The sequence below is a fragment of the Microcaecilia unicolor genome, chromosome 2 (assembly GCF_901765095.1).
Source record: "Microcaecilia unicolor chromosome 2, aMicUni1.1, whole genome shotgun sequence".
NCBI lineage: Eukaryota > Metazoa > Chordata > Amphibia > Gymnophiona > Siphonopidae > Microcaecilia > Microcaecilia unicolor.
In genome coordinates this window covers 181,545,905-181,562,563 of record NC_044032.1, presented here as the reverse complement: position 1 = coordinate 181,562,563, position 16,659 = coordinate 181,545,905, and the positions used below count along the sequence as shown (strand labels likewise).

General features: G+C 42.6%; 1 protein-coding gene across 2 annotated transcripts in view; it reads right to left on the bottom strand.

The window, feature by feature from the left end:
* The window catches only part of SRFBP1 (serum response factor binding protein 1), a 214,390-nt gene that overhangs the window by 143,312 nt on the left and 54,419 nt on the right, over nucleotides 1–16,659 (bottom strand). For both annotated transcript variants that reach the window (XM_030193532.1, XM_030193533.1), the window contains exon 2: nucleotides 12,750–12,838. In XM_030193532.1, coding sequence (XP_030049392.1) covers nucleotides 12,750–12,838 — 89 coding nt within the window. The remainder of the gene's footprint in view (nucleotides 1–12,749; nucleotides 12,839–16,659) is intronic.

The following is a 16,659-nucleotide window of genomic DNA, read 5'->3' as shown; positions in this document are numbered from 1 at the left end:
GGCTCTTATCTCATCAGCCGGGAGGTCCGTTGCGGCGAAAGCTGAGTCTCATGTACCAGGAACACACCTTCTGCAGGACACGTCTGCCCACAGATGAACCCCACCTTACTGTGACAGGCCCTCCCTTTTTATAGGCTCTGAGCTCATGTCCAGAGCCTAAGGAAAGTTACTAAAAGCTTCTAAGAGAATATTACAGAATGCGTCTATGCTTACGTCTATGGGAACGTGATCACATGCTTTCCCAAGTCCAAGTGGCCAAGCTGGGCCTTGGAAAGAACCAGGAACCATCCTCCCCTTTGCATACCAAATTAGTTAGAACTGTGTCTTATCTCCTGCGTTCCAAGAAAAGTTACTTTTGGTCAAAGACAAGATTTCAGAATGTAAAGCAATCCTTTAAACAATAAATGAAACAGAATTACTTCTAATCAACAATACAGACCCCGAGTGTAATGGTCGTTCAAGACAGGGTTGAAAAACAATCTTCAAAATTCTATTCCATTACAGATTGGTGTGGAGAGGGTTCATTCAAAAGTGAAGGCTCTAGACTTCAAAAATACTAACTTTATTCAGATGGTAAATTAGAATTGCTATCTGGATAGGAACTTCTGGAAGAAGTTGGAAAGCAGTGTGCAAAACTTAAAGGAGCTATTTTAAAGGCAACAAACCTTTTTGTAAGGAAAGTAATAAAAAAAAGGAAAAAGAAGCCATTTTGGTTCTCAAATGTAGTGGCTGAAAAGGTAAGGAAAAAAAGACTAGCTTTTATAAACTACAAGAGATCACAGAAAGAGGAAGACATGCAACAATATCTGGAAAAGCTAAGAAAAGCAGGTACCGTAGTTAGGAACACAGAGTTGCAAATGGAAGAAAAAATAGCCAATATAGTAAAATGGGGGGACAAGACATTTTTTTTAGATGCGTTAGTGATAAGAAAGTGCAAAAGTGGCATTGTGAGACTCAAAAGGTGAAGGGGAAGAATATGCAGAAGCTATAAAGATAAGGTGGAATTGCTTAACAAATATTTCTGTTCTCTATTCACAGCTGAAGGTCCGGGATAAGAGCAGATGTGGTCCCTCTCCATAAAAGCAGAAGTAAAGAAGAGGTTGGAAACTATAGGCTGGTAAGTCTCACTTCTGTGACAAGTAAATTAATGGAAATGCTTTTAAAACAGAGAATAGTACAGTTTTTGAAATCCAATGGATTACAGAACCTGAGCCAGCATGGTTTCACTAGAGGCAGGTCTTGTCAGATAAATCAGATTAATTTCTTTGACTGGGTAACCAGAGAGCTGGATCGAGGGACAGCGCTAGATATGGTGTATTTAGATTTTACCAAAGTCTTTGCTATGATTCCACATAGATAAGTAATAAATAAACTGAGTGCCCTCAGTATGGGCCTAAAGTGATTGGCAACAGAGGGTAATAGTAAATGGAGCTCATTCCGAGGAAAAGGATGTTACCCAGTGGTGTACTGCAAGATTCGATTTTTGGGACGATTCTTTTTACCATTTTTGTAAGAAATATTGCTAAAGGGCTGCCTGGTAAGGTTTGCTTCTTTGGTGATAATACCAAAATCTGCAATATGGCAGACACCCCTGATGGTGTGGTTAACATGAGGAAGGACTTAGCAAATCTAGAGGAATGGTCTGGAAATTGGCAGCTTCAGTTTAATGGTTAAAAAATGCAGGGTCATGCATTTGGGCTGCAAAAAACCAATGGAATGGTACAGTTTAAGGGTGAAGAACTTTTGTGCAAGCAAGAGAAGTGGGAATTTGGTATGACCGTATATGATGATCTTAAGGTGACCAAACAGGTAGAAAGGGTGAGGGCGAAAGCTAGAAGGATGCTTGGGTGCACAGGGACAGAAATGGCCAGTACGAAAAAGGAGGTGATGATGCCCCTGTATAAGACTCTGTTGAGATCTCAATTAGAATATTGTGTACAATTCTGGAGACTGCACTTTCATCAAAAAGATATAAACAGGATGGAGTCGGTCCAGTGGGTGGCTACTAACATGGTCAGTGGTCTTCGTCATAAAGTGTATGGGGACAGACTTAAAGATCTCAATATGTACACTGTGGAAGAAAGACAGGGGAGAAGAGATATGATGGAGAAATTTAAATACCTATGTGATATAAATGAACAGGACGTGAAATCTCTTTCAATTGAATGGAAGCTCTGGAATGAGGGGGCATAGGATGAATGTGAGTAACCTGTGGAAATATTTCTTTACAGAAAGGATAGTGAATTCATGGAGCAGCCTCCCAGTGGAAGTGGTGTAAACGAAAACAGTATCTGAATTCAAGAGAGCTTGAGACATGTACATAAGATCTCTATGGAAGTGATAGGGAGAGTAGATGGCATGGATTGACAAACTGGATAGTCCATATGGCCTTTAACTGTCTATATTTTTTCTCTGTTTTTAATGGATTCAGCAAAAAAAGGTCTTGCTTAGCTAATTTACTAGATTTTATTTGAAGGTATAAACAAATGATAACAGTGAGCCAGTCTATATAGTGCATCTGGATTTTCAGAATATATTTTGTGTTCCTTTGTCAAACATCTGTAACTTCAATATCTTTCTAGCCAAACAACTAGCTGCTAGATAGCCTTCAAAAAAGAATCGGACAGTCTCAAAGGGAGGCCCATCCAGAATCAAAGCACTACATAGAGATCCCACTGAGGTATCACTGCTGTACAGGGGGAAGAATGAGATTGACTGCCTGAAGGATGCAGATCACATCTAACTGGAATGCTATGGAGGATCCGCCAACCTTGCCCCTGAAAAAAAAAAAAAAAACAGCTGCCACTTGAAAATTCAGCAAATTAAGTGCTGGCCCTTGCTCCAGATTGCCCTGCAAAAAGGGCCAAATGAAGGGAAGGGAAAGGGAAATGGGACTTGATATACCGCCTTTCTGAGGTTTTTGCAACTACATGCAAAGCGGTTTACATTTTTTTTTTGTTACATTTGGACCCTGCGCTTTCCCACTCATGGCAGGCTCAATGCGGCTTACATGGGGCAATGGAGGGTTAAGTGACTTGCCCAGAGTCACAAGAAGCTGCCTGTGCCTGAAGTGGGAATGGAACTCAGTTCCCCAGTTCCCCAGGACCAAAGTCCACCACCCATATATTCAGGTACTTATTTTGTACCAGGGGCAATGGAGGGTTAAGTGATGAAGGGAATGTCTTAACACTAAGGGGATAAACCCTGACCCAGACACTGGCAGAAACTCCCCAGACCTTAACATAGGCTAGGAATGTAGAGGATTTATGAGCCTTCAGAAGCACAGCAATAACCCTTCTAATCTAATATCAGCATTTATAGACCACTTTTCCCCCCAAAATGAACCCAGAGCGGTTTACAAATTTAAAAAGAAAAATAATTACTAAGATTAACTCTTTGCCAAGAATTTTTGAAATAAGAAAGTTTTTAAATATTTGCAAAAATATAAATAAGAGGACTTTTTGTTTTGTAATCAGTGTAGGAAGATCTTTCTAAATCTGAACTGATTTGCAAGAAAAGGATTGTTCTAAAATTCCTTTGTAGTGAACTGACCTGAAAGAGGGAAAGCGCAAAGAATAGCAATCCCTCAACCTAGAGGAATTGCTACCTGAAGGGAAAAAGACCAAAACTGATAAATCCGAAAGGAAAAAGACCAAAACTGAAACTATCAGGAACCATATCATTTAAAAATTTTAAAATAAAGCAGGCTAACTTAAAAGCAACCCATGCCTGGAATGGGGTCCAGTGAAGCTCAATTAAAAGTGGAGACACATGATCAAACTTCTTTTTAACAATTAATCTAGCTGTGATATTTTGCACAAGTTGAATTTTCTTTAAGAGTGAATCTGAGATTCCACCATATAAGAAATTGCAATCTAGTTATGTTAGAACTGTAAGTTGGACCAACAAAGCAGAACCGTTTTCAAAAAAGTAAGAATGAATAGATATTAGTTGTTTCATCTTAAAGAAACACTGCTTAACTAAACTATTTATTTGAGGTTCAAATGATAAGAAGGAATTCAATATAACTCCTAACACCTTAGAAGTATTGTCAAACTTGTTTCGGTCAATATTATTTAAAAAAAACTTCTAAAGAAGTAGTTAAATAGGATTTACTGAACCATAACATTTTGATTTTTGCAGGGTTTAAATTTTAACAGATGACAACTAGCCCAAGTTTTAATTTTATCATCAGAGTCTTCTGCCTCAGGTGATGCCTCGTGAAAGGAGGCCTGAACCTTTGAAAATAAGAGTGTAGTGAGTACCACAGTCCAATCATATCTGAGTATCAGGGGTGGTGAGACCAATCTGGTCTCACCACCCCTGGCAGAATATAGCATTTTGCAATCTTGTGCAGGAACAAACCAAAGAGAGGCCACAGACGAAAGACATACTGCAGTTGACATCTACACCAAGTTTGTACTAAGGCATTCAGATCTGCGGATGATTCTGGCTCCCTTCCTTCAAATAAAGTAGTAAGTACACTTGGAATTCCACTGAGTTGCCATCAAGTCAAAAACTAGAGCTCCTCAGTGTTCCATCATCAAGTGGAAGGCTGGTGGTCTGAGCTTCCAGTCCTCTGGATCAAACATCTGTCTGCTAAGGAAGCCCACCTGGACACTATCCAAGCTTGCCACATGAGTCCTATAAATGTAGCTCCATCCAGGCACACAGCTCATCAATCAAACTGACAGTGATGCACTTCTCTTTCCTCCCTGCTTGTTCATGTACTCTATTATGTGGCATTGTTGAACATCACACCATCAAACACACCAACTGACCCTACCTCAGAGGAAGAAACTCTACCAAGGCTAGACAAATAGCTGTCACTTCCAGAAAGTTGCTTGGCCAGAGGGTCTCCCATGTTGATCAGCACCTCTGTGCAACCCACTCCAGACAGTGGGCCCCCAGCCCTTAAGACTCACATCTGCTAATACCAGAACCCATTCCATGGATCCTAGGCAATCCCTCATAACAGGTACCCTGGAAAGGTCCACAAAGCCAGCTAGCTCTTTAGAGACATCAAGAGGAGAAGTTGGTTCTTAAAGCACCAAGACTGCAGGAACCAACAAGATAACGTTTGCTGTAGGAGTCTCAAATGAGCTCTCGCCAACAGCCACCTCCAAGGTTTCTGTCATGGAATCCAGCAACTGCTTATACTCCCAAGCTTTCAATGTTTGCACAGAATGCCCTGACGTGGACTAGAACCTTGTTTTCTTGGGCCTGCCTGAGAAACTTTGAACCTACTACCCAAGTGTTGAACCAGACTGCTAGGTACTTGAGGAACTGGGATGGATCTAACTGGCTCTTAGTGAAATTCACCACCCCATCCAATGCTCTGACAGAAGATGATCACCCAGTCCATCACCATGTGAGCCTCCTGTGCAGAAGTGACTTGGATCAGCCAATAGTCCAGGTAGGGGTGTACACAAATCCCTTCCTTGCAAAAGGAACACCACCAATACCAAAATTACCTTGGAAAAAGTCCTGGGGATGTAAACAGATCTAAGGAGAGTAACCTGAACTGAAAAGTGAACGTCCAGGACACAACCGAGAAAATGTTTGGGATCTTCCTGAACGGTAATGTGGAAGCACCCCTCAGACAAACAGAGATGTCAGAAACCTTTCTAGTCTCACAATGGATATCATTGAGTGCAGGACTTCCATCCGAAGACGCAGGACCCATAGACAATATTTGACTCCCTTTAGATTCAGAATAGGATGAAATGTCACCCTTTCCAAGAGACTACAAAATAAGTCAAGCGGCAACTGCAACCACACTCCTGATGCAGGATTGGCTTAATGGCCCTCACGCTATGCAAGCGGCACAAAGTTTCTTCCACCTCCAATCTTTTTGGCCCTGCCCCAAAAGGTTAGGCCATAATTGCATCTGAAAATGGTTCTGAAACCTTGAGAGCATATCCTTGAAATATCTTCAAGACCCACTGGTTGGAGATAATGAAGGTCCACTCCCAGTGAAACAAATGAAGTCTGACCCCTAACTGTCCTGCCAAGTAGCAGACCCACTAAATCTGAGACCCCTTGACAACTCCAGCTGAGGAAGATGGGAGAGGTTCCAAGAGATTGGAGAAGAGCAGATGTGGCCCCTCTTCACAAAAGTGGCAACAGAGAAGTGGGAAACTGCAAGTCGGTAAGCCTCAATTCAGTTATTGGAAAAGTAATAGACGCGTTGCTGAAGGCAAGGATAGTGAATTTTCTGGATTCCAAATGAGTTACAAGATCCGAGACAACATGGTTTTACCAAAGGTAAATCATGCCAAACAAATTTGATTGAACTCTTTGGGCGACCAGAGAAATGGATCAAGGACATGCCCTAGATGTAATCTACTTGGATTTCAGCAAAGCATTTGACACAGTCCCTCACAGAAGGCTCTTAAATAAATTTGAAAGGCTGAAGTTAGGACCCAAAGTGGTGAACTGGATTAGAAACTGGTTGACAGACAGATGCCAGAGGATGGTGGTCAATGGAATTCACTCGAAGGAAAGGGGTAAGTAGCAGAGTGCCTCAGGGATCCGTACTGGGGGCAGATTCTGTTCAATATATTTGAGAGAGACGTTGCCAAAGGATTAAAAGGTAAGGTTTGCCTTTTTGCAGATGATACCAAGATTTGTAATAAGAGTGGACAACCCGGAGGGAGTGGAAAACATGAAAAAGAATCTGCAAAAGTTAGAAGAATGGTCTAATGTTTGGCAATTAAAATGTAATGCAAAAAAGTGCAAAGTGATGCATCTGGTGAGTAGAAACCCAAGGGAGCTGTATGTCCTAGAAGGTGAAAGGCTAATAAGCATAGACAGAGGAGAGGGACCTTGGGGTGATGGTGTCCAAGGACCTTAAAGCAAAAAAAACAAAAAAAAGTGTGAAAGTGGTGTCCGAAGCCAGAAGGATGCTAGGTTGCATCAAGAGAGGAGTAACTTGCAGAAAAAAAGGAGGTGTTGATGCCCCTGTACAAGTCATTGGCGAGGCCCCATCTGGAGGTCATATCTTGCTAAGGATATAAAAAGACTAGAAGTGGTCCAGAGGAAGGTGACAAAAATGATATGGGGCCTGTGCCATCAGAGATATGAGAAGAGACTGGAAGACCTGAATATGTACAGCCTAGAGGAAAGAAGGGATAGGGGAGATATTTGAAAGGTATTAATACAGAAGCAAATCTCTTCCAGAGAAGGGGAAATGGTAAAACTAGAGTACACATAAGCTGACATTACAGGGTGGTAGGCTTAGGAGTAATGTCAGGAAATTATTTTTCACTGAGAGGGTGGTTGATGCCTGCAATGCCCTTCTGAGGGAGATGGTAGAAACAAAAACAATGACGGAATTCAAAAAGGTGTGGGATGACCACAGAGGAACCCTATTTAGAAAATAGATGGTAAAAAAAAAAAATAATAATAATAATAAATTTAAAAAAAAAAAACTATAAATGGTTGCAGGGGATGGATGTGTGTGTGACACTTGGATGACTACTCTTGCTGTGAAGAACTAAGGCCGGTGGCAGTCAGACTTGTAGGTCTGTGTCTGTATATGGCAATCCAGCTTACAACAGGCTAGAAAGGTCTTCAATGGCAACTTCAGTAGCTGGAACCAAAGACAGTGCTGGGTGGACTGTCTGTAGGACCCAGTCCGCTCCACGTAAAAACCCAAATGATCATTTGAAGTCCAAGGTGTGCAATGCACTTTTGCCAGGATGGGCATGAGGTTTGGGAAAGAATGCTGGAAGAACAGTTGACTGGTTTAGATGGAACTCTGTCTTTTTCTTTTTTTTTTTATTTTTTTATTTTATTTATTCATTTATCCAAAAAACAAAAAGAAATTTACAAGAAACCTCTTGGTTAGAAAGTCTCTACAAACATAATAGAGTTTAACAAGGAAAATAATACAATGAAATTAAATGATTCACTTTTAAAGAATAGAGACTCAAGTCCATAATGCAAGAAATCCAATATGTAGGAAATCAACTGGAGAAATAACAAAGGAAATATAAAACATCAGATATCACACATTCATTAAGTGGAGATGCCTCATTCTTTTCGCTTTTCCTTATTTGCCGAGGCTATGAGTGCAGACACATGAGCTGGTTCCATAAATACATATTTCTTCCCCCCAAGTCTTATTATACACTTGCAGGGGTATCTTAAAAAAAAAGGTACCCCCCAAGTGCAAAACTTCCGGCTTGAGGAGTAGGAATTGTTTCCTCCGCCGTCTAGTCTCCTTAGAGACATCAGGAAACAGAAGGATTTTAAAGCCTAAAAAAGACTTTTCTTTATTACGAAAGAACAGGCGGAAGATCTAGTTCTTGTCTGGTAGTAGTGCTACGGTCGCCACCAAAGTAGCTGCCGTTGCAAGTTCAGAGTCAGTAGTTTCAAGTAAAAGAGAAATGTCTGTCGGCTTTTCAATTGACTGGTTCAATTCTTTCCCAGGAACATAATAAGCCAGGGTAAAAGGTGGAATACTTTGTTCGGGTATATTCAAAATTTCACGCATATAGCGTTTTAACATCTCGAGAGGAGCTACATTTTGTATTCTAGGAAATGATGGAACTCTGTCTGACACAAACTTAGGTAGGAACTTAGGGTACGTGCGGAAAACTACTCTGTTATGATGAAATTTAGTGTAAGGTGGATCTGTTACTAAGGCCTGAAGCTCACTACTACTACTACTACTATTTAACATTTCTAAAGCGCTACTAGGGTTACGCAGCGCTGTACAAGTTAACATAGAAGGACAGTCCATGCTCAAAGAGCTTACAATCTAATGGACAAATGTACAGTCAGTCAAGTAGGGGCAGTCAAATTGGGGCAGTCTAGATTTCCTGAAAGGTTTCCTGAGGCAGTCTAGATTTCCTGTGAGCTGAAGTAACAGCCACCAAAAACAAGACCTTCCAAGTCAAGTACTTCAGATGATAGGAATCCAGCGGCTCAAAAGGAGCTTTCATCAGCTGGGTGAGGAGGACACTGAGGTTCCATGACACAGGTGGAGATTTGACAGGGGGCTCTTATCATGAAGCGAACAACTAAAGGCTATCCAGAGATGGCTTACCTTCTACATGGCGATGGTAAGCACTAATTGCACTGAGGTGAACCGTTACACAGATGATTTTGAAATGAGACTCGGACAGGTGTAGAAGGTATTCAAGCAGGGTCTGTGAAGGGCAAGAAATAGATCTAGGGCCCTGCCCTCACACCAGACAGCAAACCTCCTCCACTGAAAGAGTAACACCTCTTAGTGGAATATTTCCTGGAAGCCAGCAAGACCTTGGGACACCCTCAGGAAGATGCAAGGAAACAAATTCTAAGCTCTAAACATCCAGGCTGTTAGGGCCAGGGACTGGAGATTTGGATGCAGAAGAGATCTCTCGTCCTGTGTAACGAGAGTTGGAAAACACTCCAATTTCCACGTTTCTTCAGAGGACAGAAGAAGAGGGAACCAGATTTTCCTGGGCCAGTAAGGGGCAATCAGAATCATGGTTCCTCAGTCTTAATGGGTTTCAGCAATGTTTTCCCCATGAGAGGGATGGGAGGATATGCATACAGAAGACCTTTCCCCCAATGGAGGAGGAAGGCATCCAACGCTAGTCTGTTGTGTGCCCTGACTGAGGGACTTTGTGGTTGAATGGAGTGGCAAACAGATCCACTGAGGAGGTGTCCCACTCTTGGAAGATCTTGTGAGTAACGCTTGTGCTGAGCAACCACTTGTGCAATTGCATGACTCTGCTCAGTCTGTTGGCCAGGGTGTTGGATTTGCCCACCAGGTATGTGGCCCTGAGAACTATGCCGGTCTGGACAGCCCAGATAGCCTCCCGACACAGAGGATATGATCCGGTAACCCCCTGCTTATTGGTGCAACCTGATTGTCTGTTTGAATGAGTAGAATTTGATTGGACAGCCAATCTCTGAAAGCTTTCAGAGCGTTCCATATTGCCCATAGCGTCAGGAGAGTGATCTGAAGATCCGTTTCCTGAGCCGACCAAGTGTGAAGCCCATCCAGATGAGCTTGCACCGTGAAGGCCATGTGGCCTAGCAACCTCAACATCTGTAGAGCTGTGACCCATTGGCTGGCTTGAACCCGAGTGGCGAGTGCAACTAGAGCATCTGCTTTCGGCACAGGGAGAAGGCTCAGTCCTGCTGTGTGTCTAGCAGGGCTCCAATGAACTCCAAATTGCTGAACTGGGACCAGATGGGACTTGGAGTAGTTTAAGCACCCAACTAGTTCTCCAAATAAACTCCTCCTACTACTACTTAACATTTCTAAAGCGCTACTAGGGTTACGCAGTGCTGTACAATTTACATAGAGGGACAGTCCCTGCTCAAAGAGCTTACAATCTAGATGAGCACTGTCCTTCGACTTGCTCTTTAGCAGCCAATTGTTCAGGAAGGAAAACATATGTGACACATGCCTACCACTAAACACTTTGTGAAAACCCTGGGAGCTGATGTGAGGCCAAACGGCAATAGGGAATACTGGAAGTGACGTGTTCCCACCCAAAATCTGAGATACTTCCTGTGGCCTGGAAGTATTGGGATGTGAGTGTAAGCCTCCTTTAAATCCAGACAGTATAGCCAATCTTGAGCCTGAATCATTGGGAGAAGGGTGTCCTGAGAAACCATCCTGAGCTTTTCTTTGTTCAGGAATTTGATCAAGGCCCTTAGATCGAGGATGGGATGCATCCCCCTCCTGCTGTCTTCAGAACAAGGAAGTACCTGGAATAGAATCCCTCTGGTGGAAAGAGCTTGACTATGTGGGCCTCTAGAAGGGTGGAGAGTTCCTCTGCAAGTACCTCCCTGTGCTGACAGCTGAAAGAAAACATTCTCAGAGCGCAATTTGGTGGTCTTTGATGCTAATAAAGGGCATAATCAAGATGGACAATGTGATGAAACTACCAGCCAGAGGAAAAAAAAAATCTAAGGCTCTCCCCCCCCCCCCCCCCCCCCCTCCACCAGTTGATTGTCTGGAACAGTCACTGGTACGGCAGCTATGCTCTGCTGGAGCCAGTCTAAAACTCGTTTCCTGTTTTGACTAGGGAGCTGGCTGGGCCTTAGGCGCACATTATTGATGAGAACAAAGCAATGGGGCTGAGCCTGTTGAGGCTGGCGCAAAGAAGGAGCATACCTACGTCTCTTTAGGGAGCTCTCTTCATCTTACCTGAAAACCTCCTGGATGAGGAAGGTACAGAAGGCACCAGGCAAGAAAGTATTGATGATATTAGTATGCTTTGTTAGGAGGTCAGGATCCTCCTCCACCTTCTCTCCAAAAACGATATCCCCCTGGCCCGTGGCATCTGCCATCTCTGCTGGACCACGGGATCTAAGTCAAAGACATACAGCCACGAGAGTCTGAGCATCGATATACTCTGAGCAGAGATCCTGGATGCCACATCAAAGGTATCATAAGCACCCTTGGCAAAAAACGTATGACACACCTTCTGGCCAGCTAGTGAAGAGATTTGGTCTGCTCCGGTGGGAGAGAATCCACCAAATCGGACATAATGCACACCAAGTTCCACAAGTAAAGGCACATGCAAAGCTGATATGATTGTATGCAGGAGATAAACAAAGAGGCCTGATACATCTTCCACCCAAAAGAGTCCAGGGTGCAAGCTTCCCTGCCTGGGGGCACCGAACCAAAGTTCCTAGAACTCTTAGAGAAGGGAAAATAAAAGAAGAAAATGATGAAAATAAAAGGGTATCCTGACTGAGGAAGGCACTCGAAATCATAATGGAAAGACACTGAGGAGAACTCACAAAAACACAACCTCTCTGCTACGCAGAAAAACAAAGCCTACTGGTCCCATGCGCTCATACTGGCCTGGAAGCTACTTGCATATGCGAGGTGGAACACTGCCAAAGGATTCTTAGAATGCTGAGTAGCATCCATACCGGGGTTCCGTCGGATAACATCACCCATATGTGAGAAATGATGACTTTCTTGTCCTTGGAGAAACTGTATTATACCACTCAGCTATATTTTTCATAAATAAGGTTGTCTCTCTTCTCCCCTCCTGTATTTGCAACCCCATGCATATAAAACAAAGACTGCACTCTCTGCTTATTAGATAAAGTGAGAAACACTTCATCTTCAGTCCAAGTGGTTCATTGAATAATGTCAGTATGTTGTCATGAAATACTTTGATGAGCTTAGATTCAAGGGTACTGAAATTCAGCATGGAATTGCCTCGATAAGCTGATTTACTTTTCTAGTGCATCTCCGGCAATAAATACTCTTTTTTTTTAGTCTATAAAGAGGGGGCCAACATTTAGGTACCAAGAACAAGTGTAAATGACCAGAATACTGGCTAGGTGCTATTTTATAATATGGTGCCTAAATGCAATGGCATATAGAGGCTTATTTTCAAAGCACTTAGCCTCCCAAAGTTCCATAGAAACATATGGAACTTAGCCTCCCAAAGTGCTTTGAAAATATGCCTCATAGTCTATAGTTGTCCATACAAATGGGTGGGAGACAACCTACAAGCACAGATTATAAAATATAATAATTTACATGCATTTTTTAAGCAATCTAGGCACAAGCATTTACATTTGCTTTATGACTGGTGTAAGAGGTTGGACTAAATTACATACACATATTTGACCTGTTAAATGCTAGTCTTTTGTAAAGGAAAGTAGGGATATTTTGCTTAATGCAATATGCTCCAAATAGGTGCCTGTTTAGAGAACAGTCTCCTATGTACATTACAAAACAAAAATCAGCCAGAAGAAATATTAAACCTACTAACTTTTTGGTTTTGAGTTTCGCAATATGCCTGGTGAGTTTCCGAATGATCAAAACTCTGACCTTCTTTACATCTTTCCTCAGCTTCACAACCTGCAAAATAAACAAAAGTTTATTCCAGACTATCAATTAGCAACAAGGCTAATTTGATTGTCTACATCTATTTTGTTGCCTTAACAAATGCAAGTAATCTGCATTTTCTCCAGGGGATATAATGGTGTGATGTCATCAACTTTATGCCCGTTGGAAAAAAATTATATACATAAGAACAACATCCATCTAACAGCAGACACAGCTGGGTTAGTTTTATAACAAGAAACCTATATAAATCTGAAAAATGGGCCAAGTTTATAATGGCAATATAGACATGTATTGTTTCTAATGCCCCCCCCCCCCCCCACCAACTTCAGAACCCAAAACTCCCAGAATGTTTAGCCTTCAATCCATATCATGCCCCCCCACTCCCAGAATTCATTGGAAAAATCTCTCTCCACCCTTTCCCCCGCAGTAACTGGAATTGCTGTCCTCTGACCTCCACACCCCTGCAATAACTGAATCTCTCTTCTTACCTCTTCTCAAGGTTATTGGGCACTGGCCCAGCACCATAACCTTGAGAAGAGGTAAGAAAGATCTAGTCATCATTGGTGGGGGGGGGGGGGGGGGCCGAGAGAAAGGAGAGTGATGCCAGTTATCGCAGGGTGCAGGATAAAGTTGAGAAATGATGGTAATTGCAGGGAGGAGGGGCAGAAGGAAGAAAATGGTGGACACCGCTAGGAATGAGAAGGGCTTTCTAAAAATGAATTGAAGTGCCTCCAAAACAGTAGAAATTAGGTCTTCCCTGATAATTCTCTTTCCATTAGTTCTTCACACTAATTCCTGGACATGTGGGAATAGTCATGTCCATCAACCAGCAGGTGGAGATAGAGAATACAAAGCTGAGCTACCCCAGTGGGAATTCCCCTTCCTCCAGCGGTTCCTGCAATGAAAGACCCTCTGAACACCAAAAGACCACCTCAGATATCAGGGACCCGTGAGACCATGAGTTCTCAAGGTCTCCAGAAAAATCTACCCGGGCCTGCTGGACCTGGCAGATAACGAGCAACTGGAGACTGCCTCGACCTCTGCTTCAACAAATAGGCCTGAAGAATGATCAAAACAAACTCAGGAGAAAATGGTGTCTCCTGAGACTGCAAAGACCTTCATGGCCCAGCGCCCATACTCTCCCCTGGAGTATGTACCTCACGCTTTCCCAGTACATTGGCAGCCATTCAGGCCAAAATGGCCACCATCCCACCTCCTCCAGGGGACAAGATGCATGGTTGGCAAACCGGAGAGCCAGAAACCAATGCAATGACCCCCCCTGAAGTGGCAATTCCAAGACCGTTGTTTCCCCAGCCGCTGCCTCCGCAGGATGAGAAGCTGCCGGCCTGCACTCTGTGGGCCAGAAACAACGCAACGGGCCCCCACATTGAACAGTGCTTCACTCTCTTGGTGAGCACCAACATCCCAGCACACAGACTGCTGTTGCACTAAATTAAGGCCTTTGTGGGTTTTTTTTAAAAAATGCAAACCACCTACGCTGCGCACCTCATGGCCCTGAGAGAAAAAATGGTTACTGGCCTTGAATGCCCCAAGCGCTCCCAAACATGGCCCCACCAGAGGGCAGCGCTTGCTTCTTACCTCGGCCCGGAGACTCCTGCAGCAAACTGCCTTACTCTGTGCATTGCTCTGATTCTTTTTTTTTTTTTTAATTACCGGCTGCCAAACAGGCTCACATAAACCCAAGAAGGCAGAAGGAAAAAGAGAAGCAGATCACCCTCCACTCAGAGAAGCTGAGTGACAGTGACATGGCACCACCAGATATGCCACCGGCACCGAGGAACACCGGGAGACAACTGGGGACCAGCCACCAACTGGACATGGAGTCAAGGACTCAGGATGAGAGAGAGAGAAGAATCACATCTATCCACCTGCTGGAGACTGAAAATAGTAAAGGGCTGAGCTCGTGGGCTTGGTCTATAGGCAGTAGATCAGCTTTGTGTTCTCTAGCTTCACATGCTGGTTAATGGACATGACTATTCCCACATGTCCTGGAATAGTGGGAAGAAATGCAATGGAAACCATTAACAGCTAATAATAGCTCAGGCACGTGCCTTTATAAAAAAAAAAAAAAAAAAAAAAAAAAACAGGCTCATACAATAAGCTCTACTAGTGCACATATTAATCACACACATATCTACACCTGCTCCAAGGCAGGAAAACCTATATGAGTGTATTTTACAGAGGTCATTTATAAACTAAACCCAATTTTTCCTGAAGAATACAGCTTTTATAACATTACTCCAAGGGTTCCACACTAGGCATCCCTACTTTTATACGATCCAAGTATAGATGTGATTAGGGGAGGCATTTTGACAGAGCACAAACAGAGTCGCAAAGTACACACATTTTATACAATACATACATAAATTTACAACACCTCCGCACTAAATATAGAAATACATGGGTGCATTTTGACCGCAACTGTTGAAGCTTTTGTGAGGCTATTTTAAAACACATAGGTAATCAAGTTGTCTTTAGAAAATAGCCTCCTACTTGTCCTTCACACATAAATGAGTAGTTTTAAAACTGCCCTCTGTGTGGGTATGTGTGTATTTGATAAAGTGCATGTGCACCTAGCAGTTCAACCCCATTTCCATTCCTAGAAATGCCTACGTGTGGACTGTGTAAAAATGTTCTGGCTGGCTTCTGTACTGGTATGCACATAATCACCCACAATTTTATAATAGCCACTCCCACGTGTAATATATATTCTTTACATGCAGAACACACTTTATAAAATTATCCCAATAACTTTACAGAAAAGGGGTGGCAATTCACAAAACAGGGCATGCTGAAAGAAAACGGACCATTTTAAATTTGAAAACCAAAATCATGAAATCAGTATTTTCAGATTCGCAAACACTATCATTTACACAGCAAATATTTGCATAAATGACCAGAATACAAGCTTATACATGGGTATGTGCACACATAAGCACATAAATGTGAAAAACCCCCCAGCTACACGCTATTTCTGTAAATATGTGCATATGGTCAATAGCACATATTTTACAGGTGGGCATGTTACACTTCTAAGTGGGTAACATACAGAATATTTTAAGTTGCACATGCATCACCTGAATATAGGAATGAGCATTTATAACAGCTCAACAGCTGGCAAGAGCTCACACCTAAGCCATATACATGCATATACTTGGCTTATTGCTAGTGTTTCTTTATACGAGCCACGGTGGTGCAATTTCAAATTCTATTATGGCATATTGCTTAAATTGCACCAATGAGTGCTCACCGCATGTTACCATTTCACAAGCAATGGCAAAACAGGCTCTTCACAAGACATCTCACCACCTGAGGTGAAGGAAGATTTCGAAGGACCAAATGAACACATGTAATGTGTCAGTGCTGCTGCCTATTGATGAACTATGGATGTGGAGGCATTACTGTTTATTTAACAGACATATGTTGGAAGGTATTCACAAACCCATGATGCTTCTGCATGCTTTTCCTATTTTAGAACAGTTCCACCTAATTTCAAAAATATGGGAAAGAATAGGCCTTGCCAAGTTTCATTTTTAATTCTTGACCTAAAGGCTGAGACTTCCTGTCACCAGCTCGAGCCCTCATAGTGTCCGAACCAATGCTAATAACAGAAAAAAAAAAGTGGGCACACAGTGGAAAAAAGAATTTGGTGCTTTCTTCTGATGTCTATCACAGCTCCATTACAGTCTGTATTACTAAGGTCATTTTCCCAACTTGTAAGGAAAAGATTAGTAAATCAGGCCTTTAATGTGCCATTGCATAGCTCTGGCAAAAGCCAGTAGCCTCCCTTCCCCAAGCTTGCTGTCAGCAAT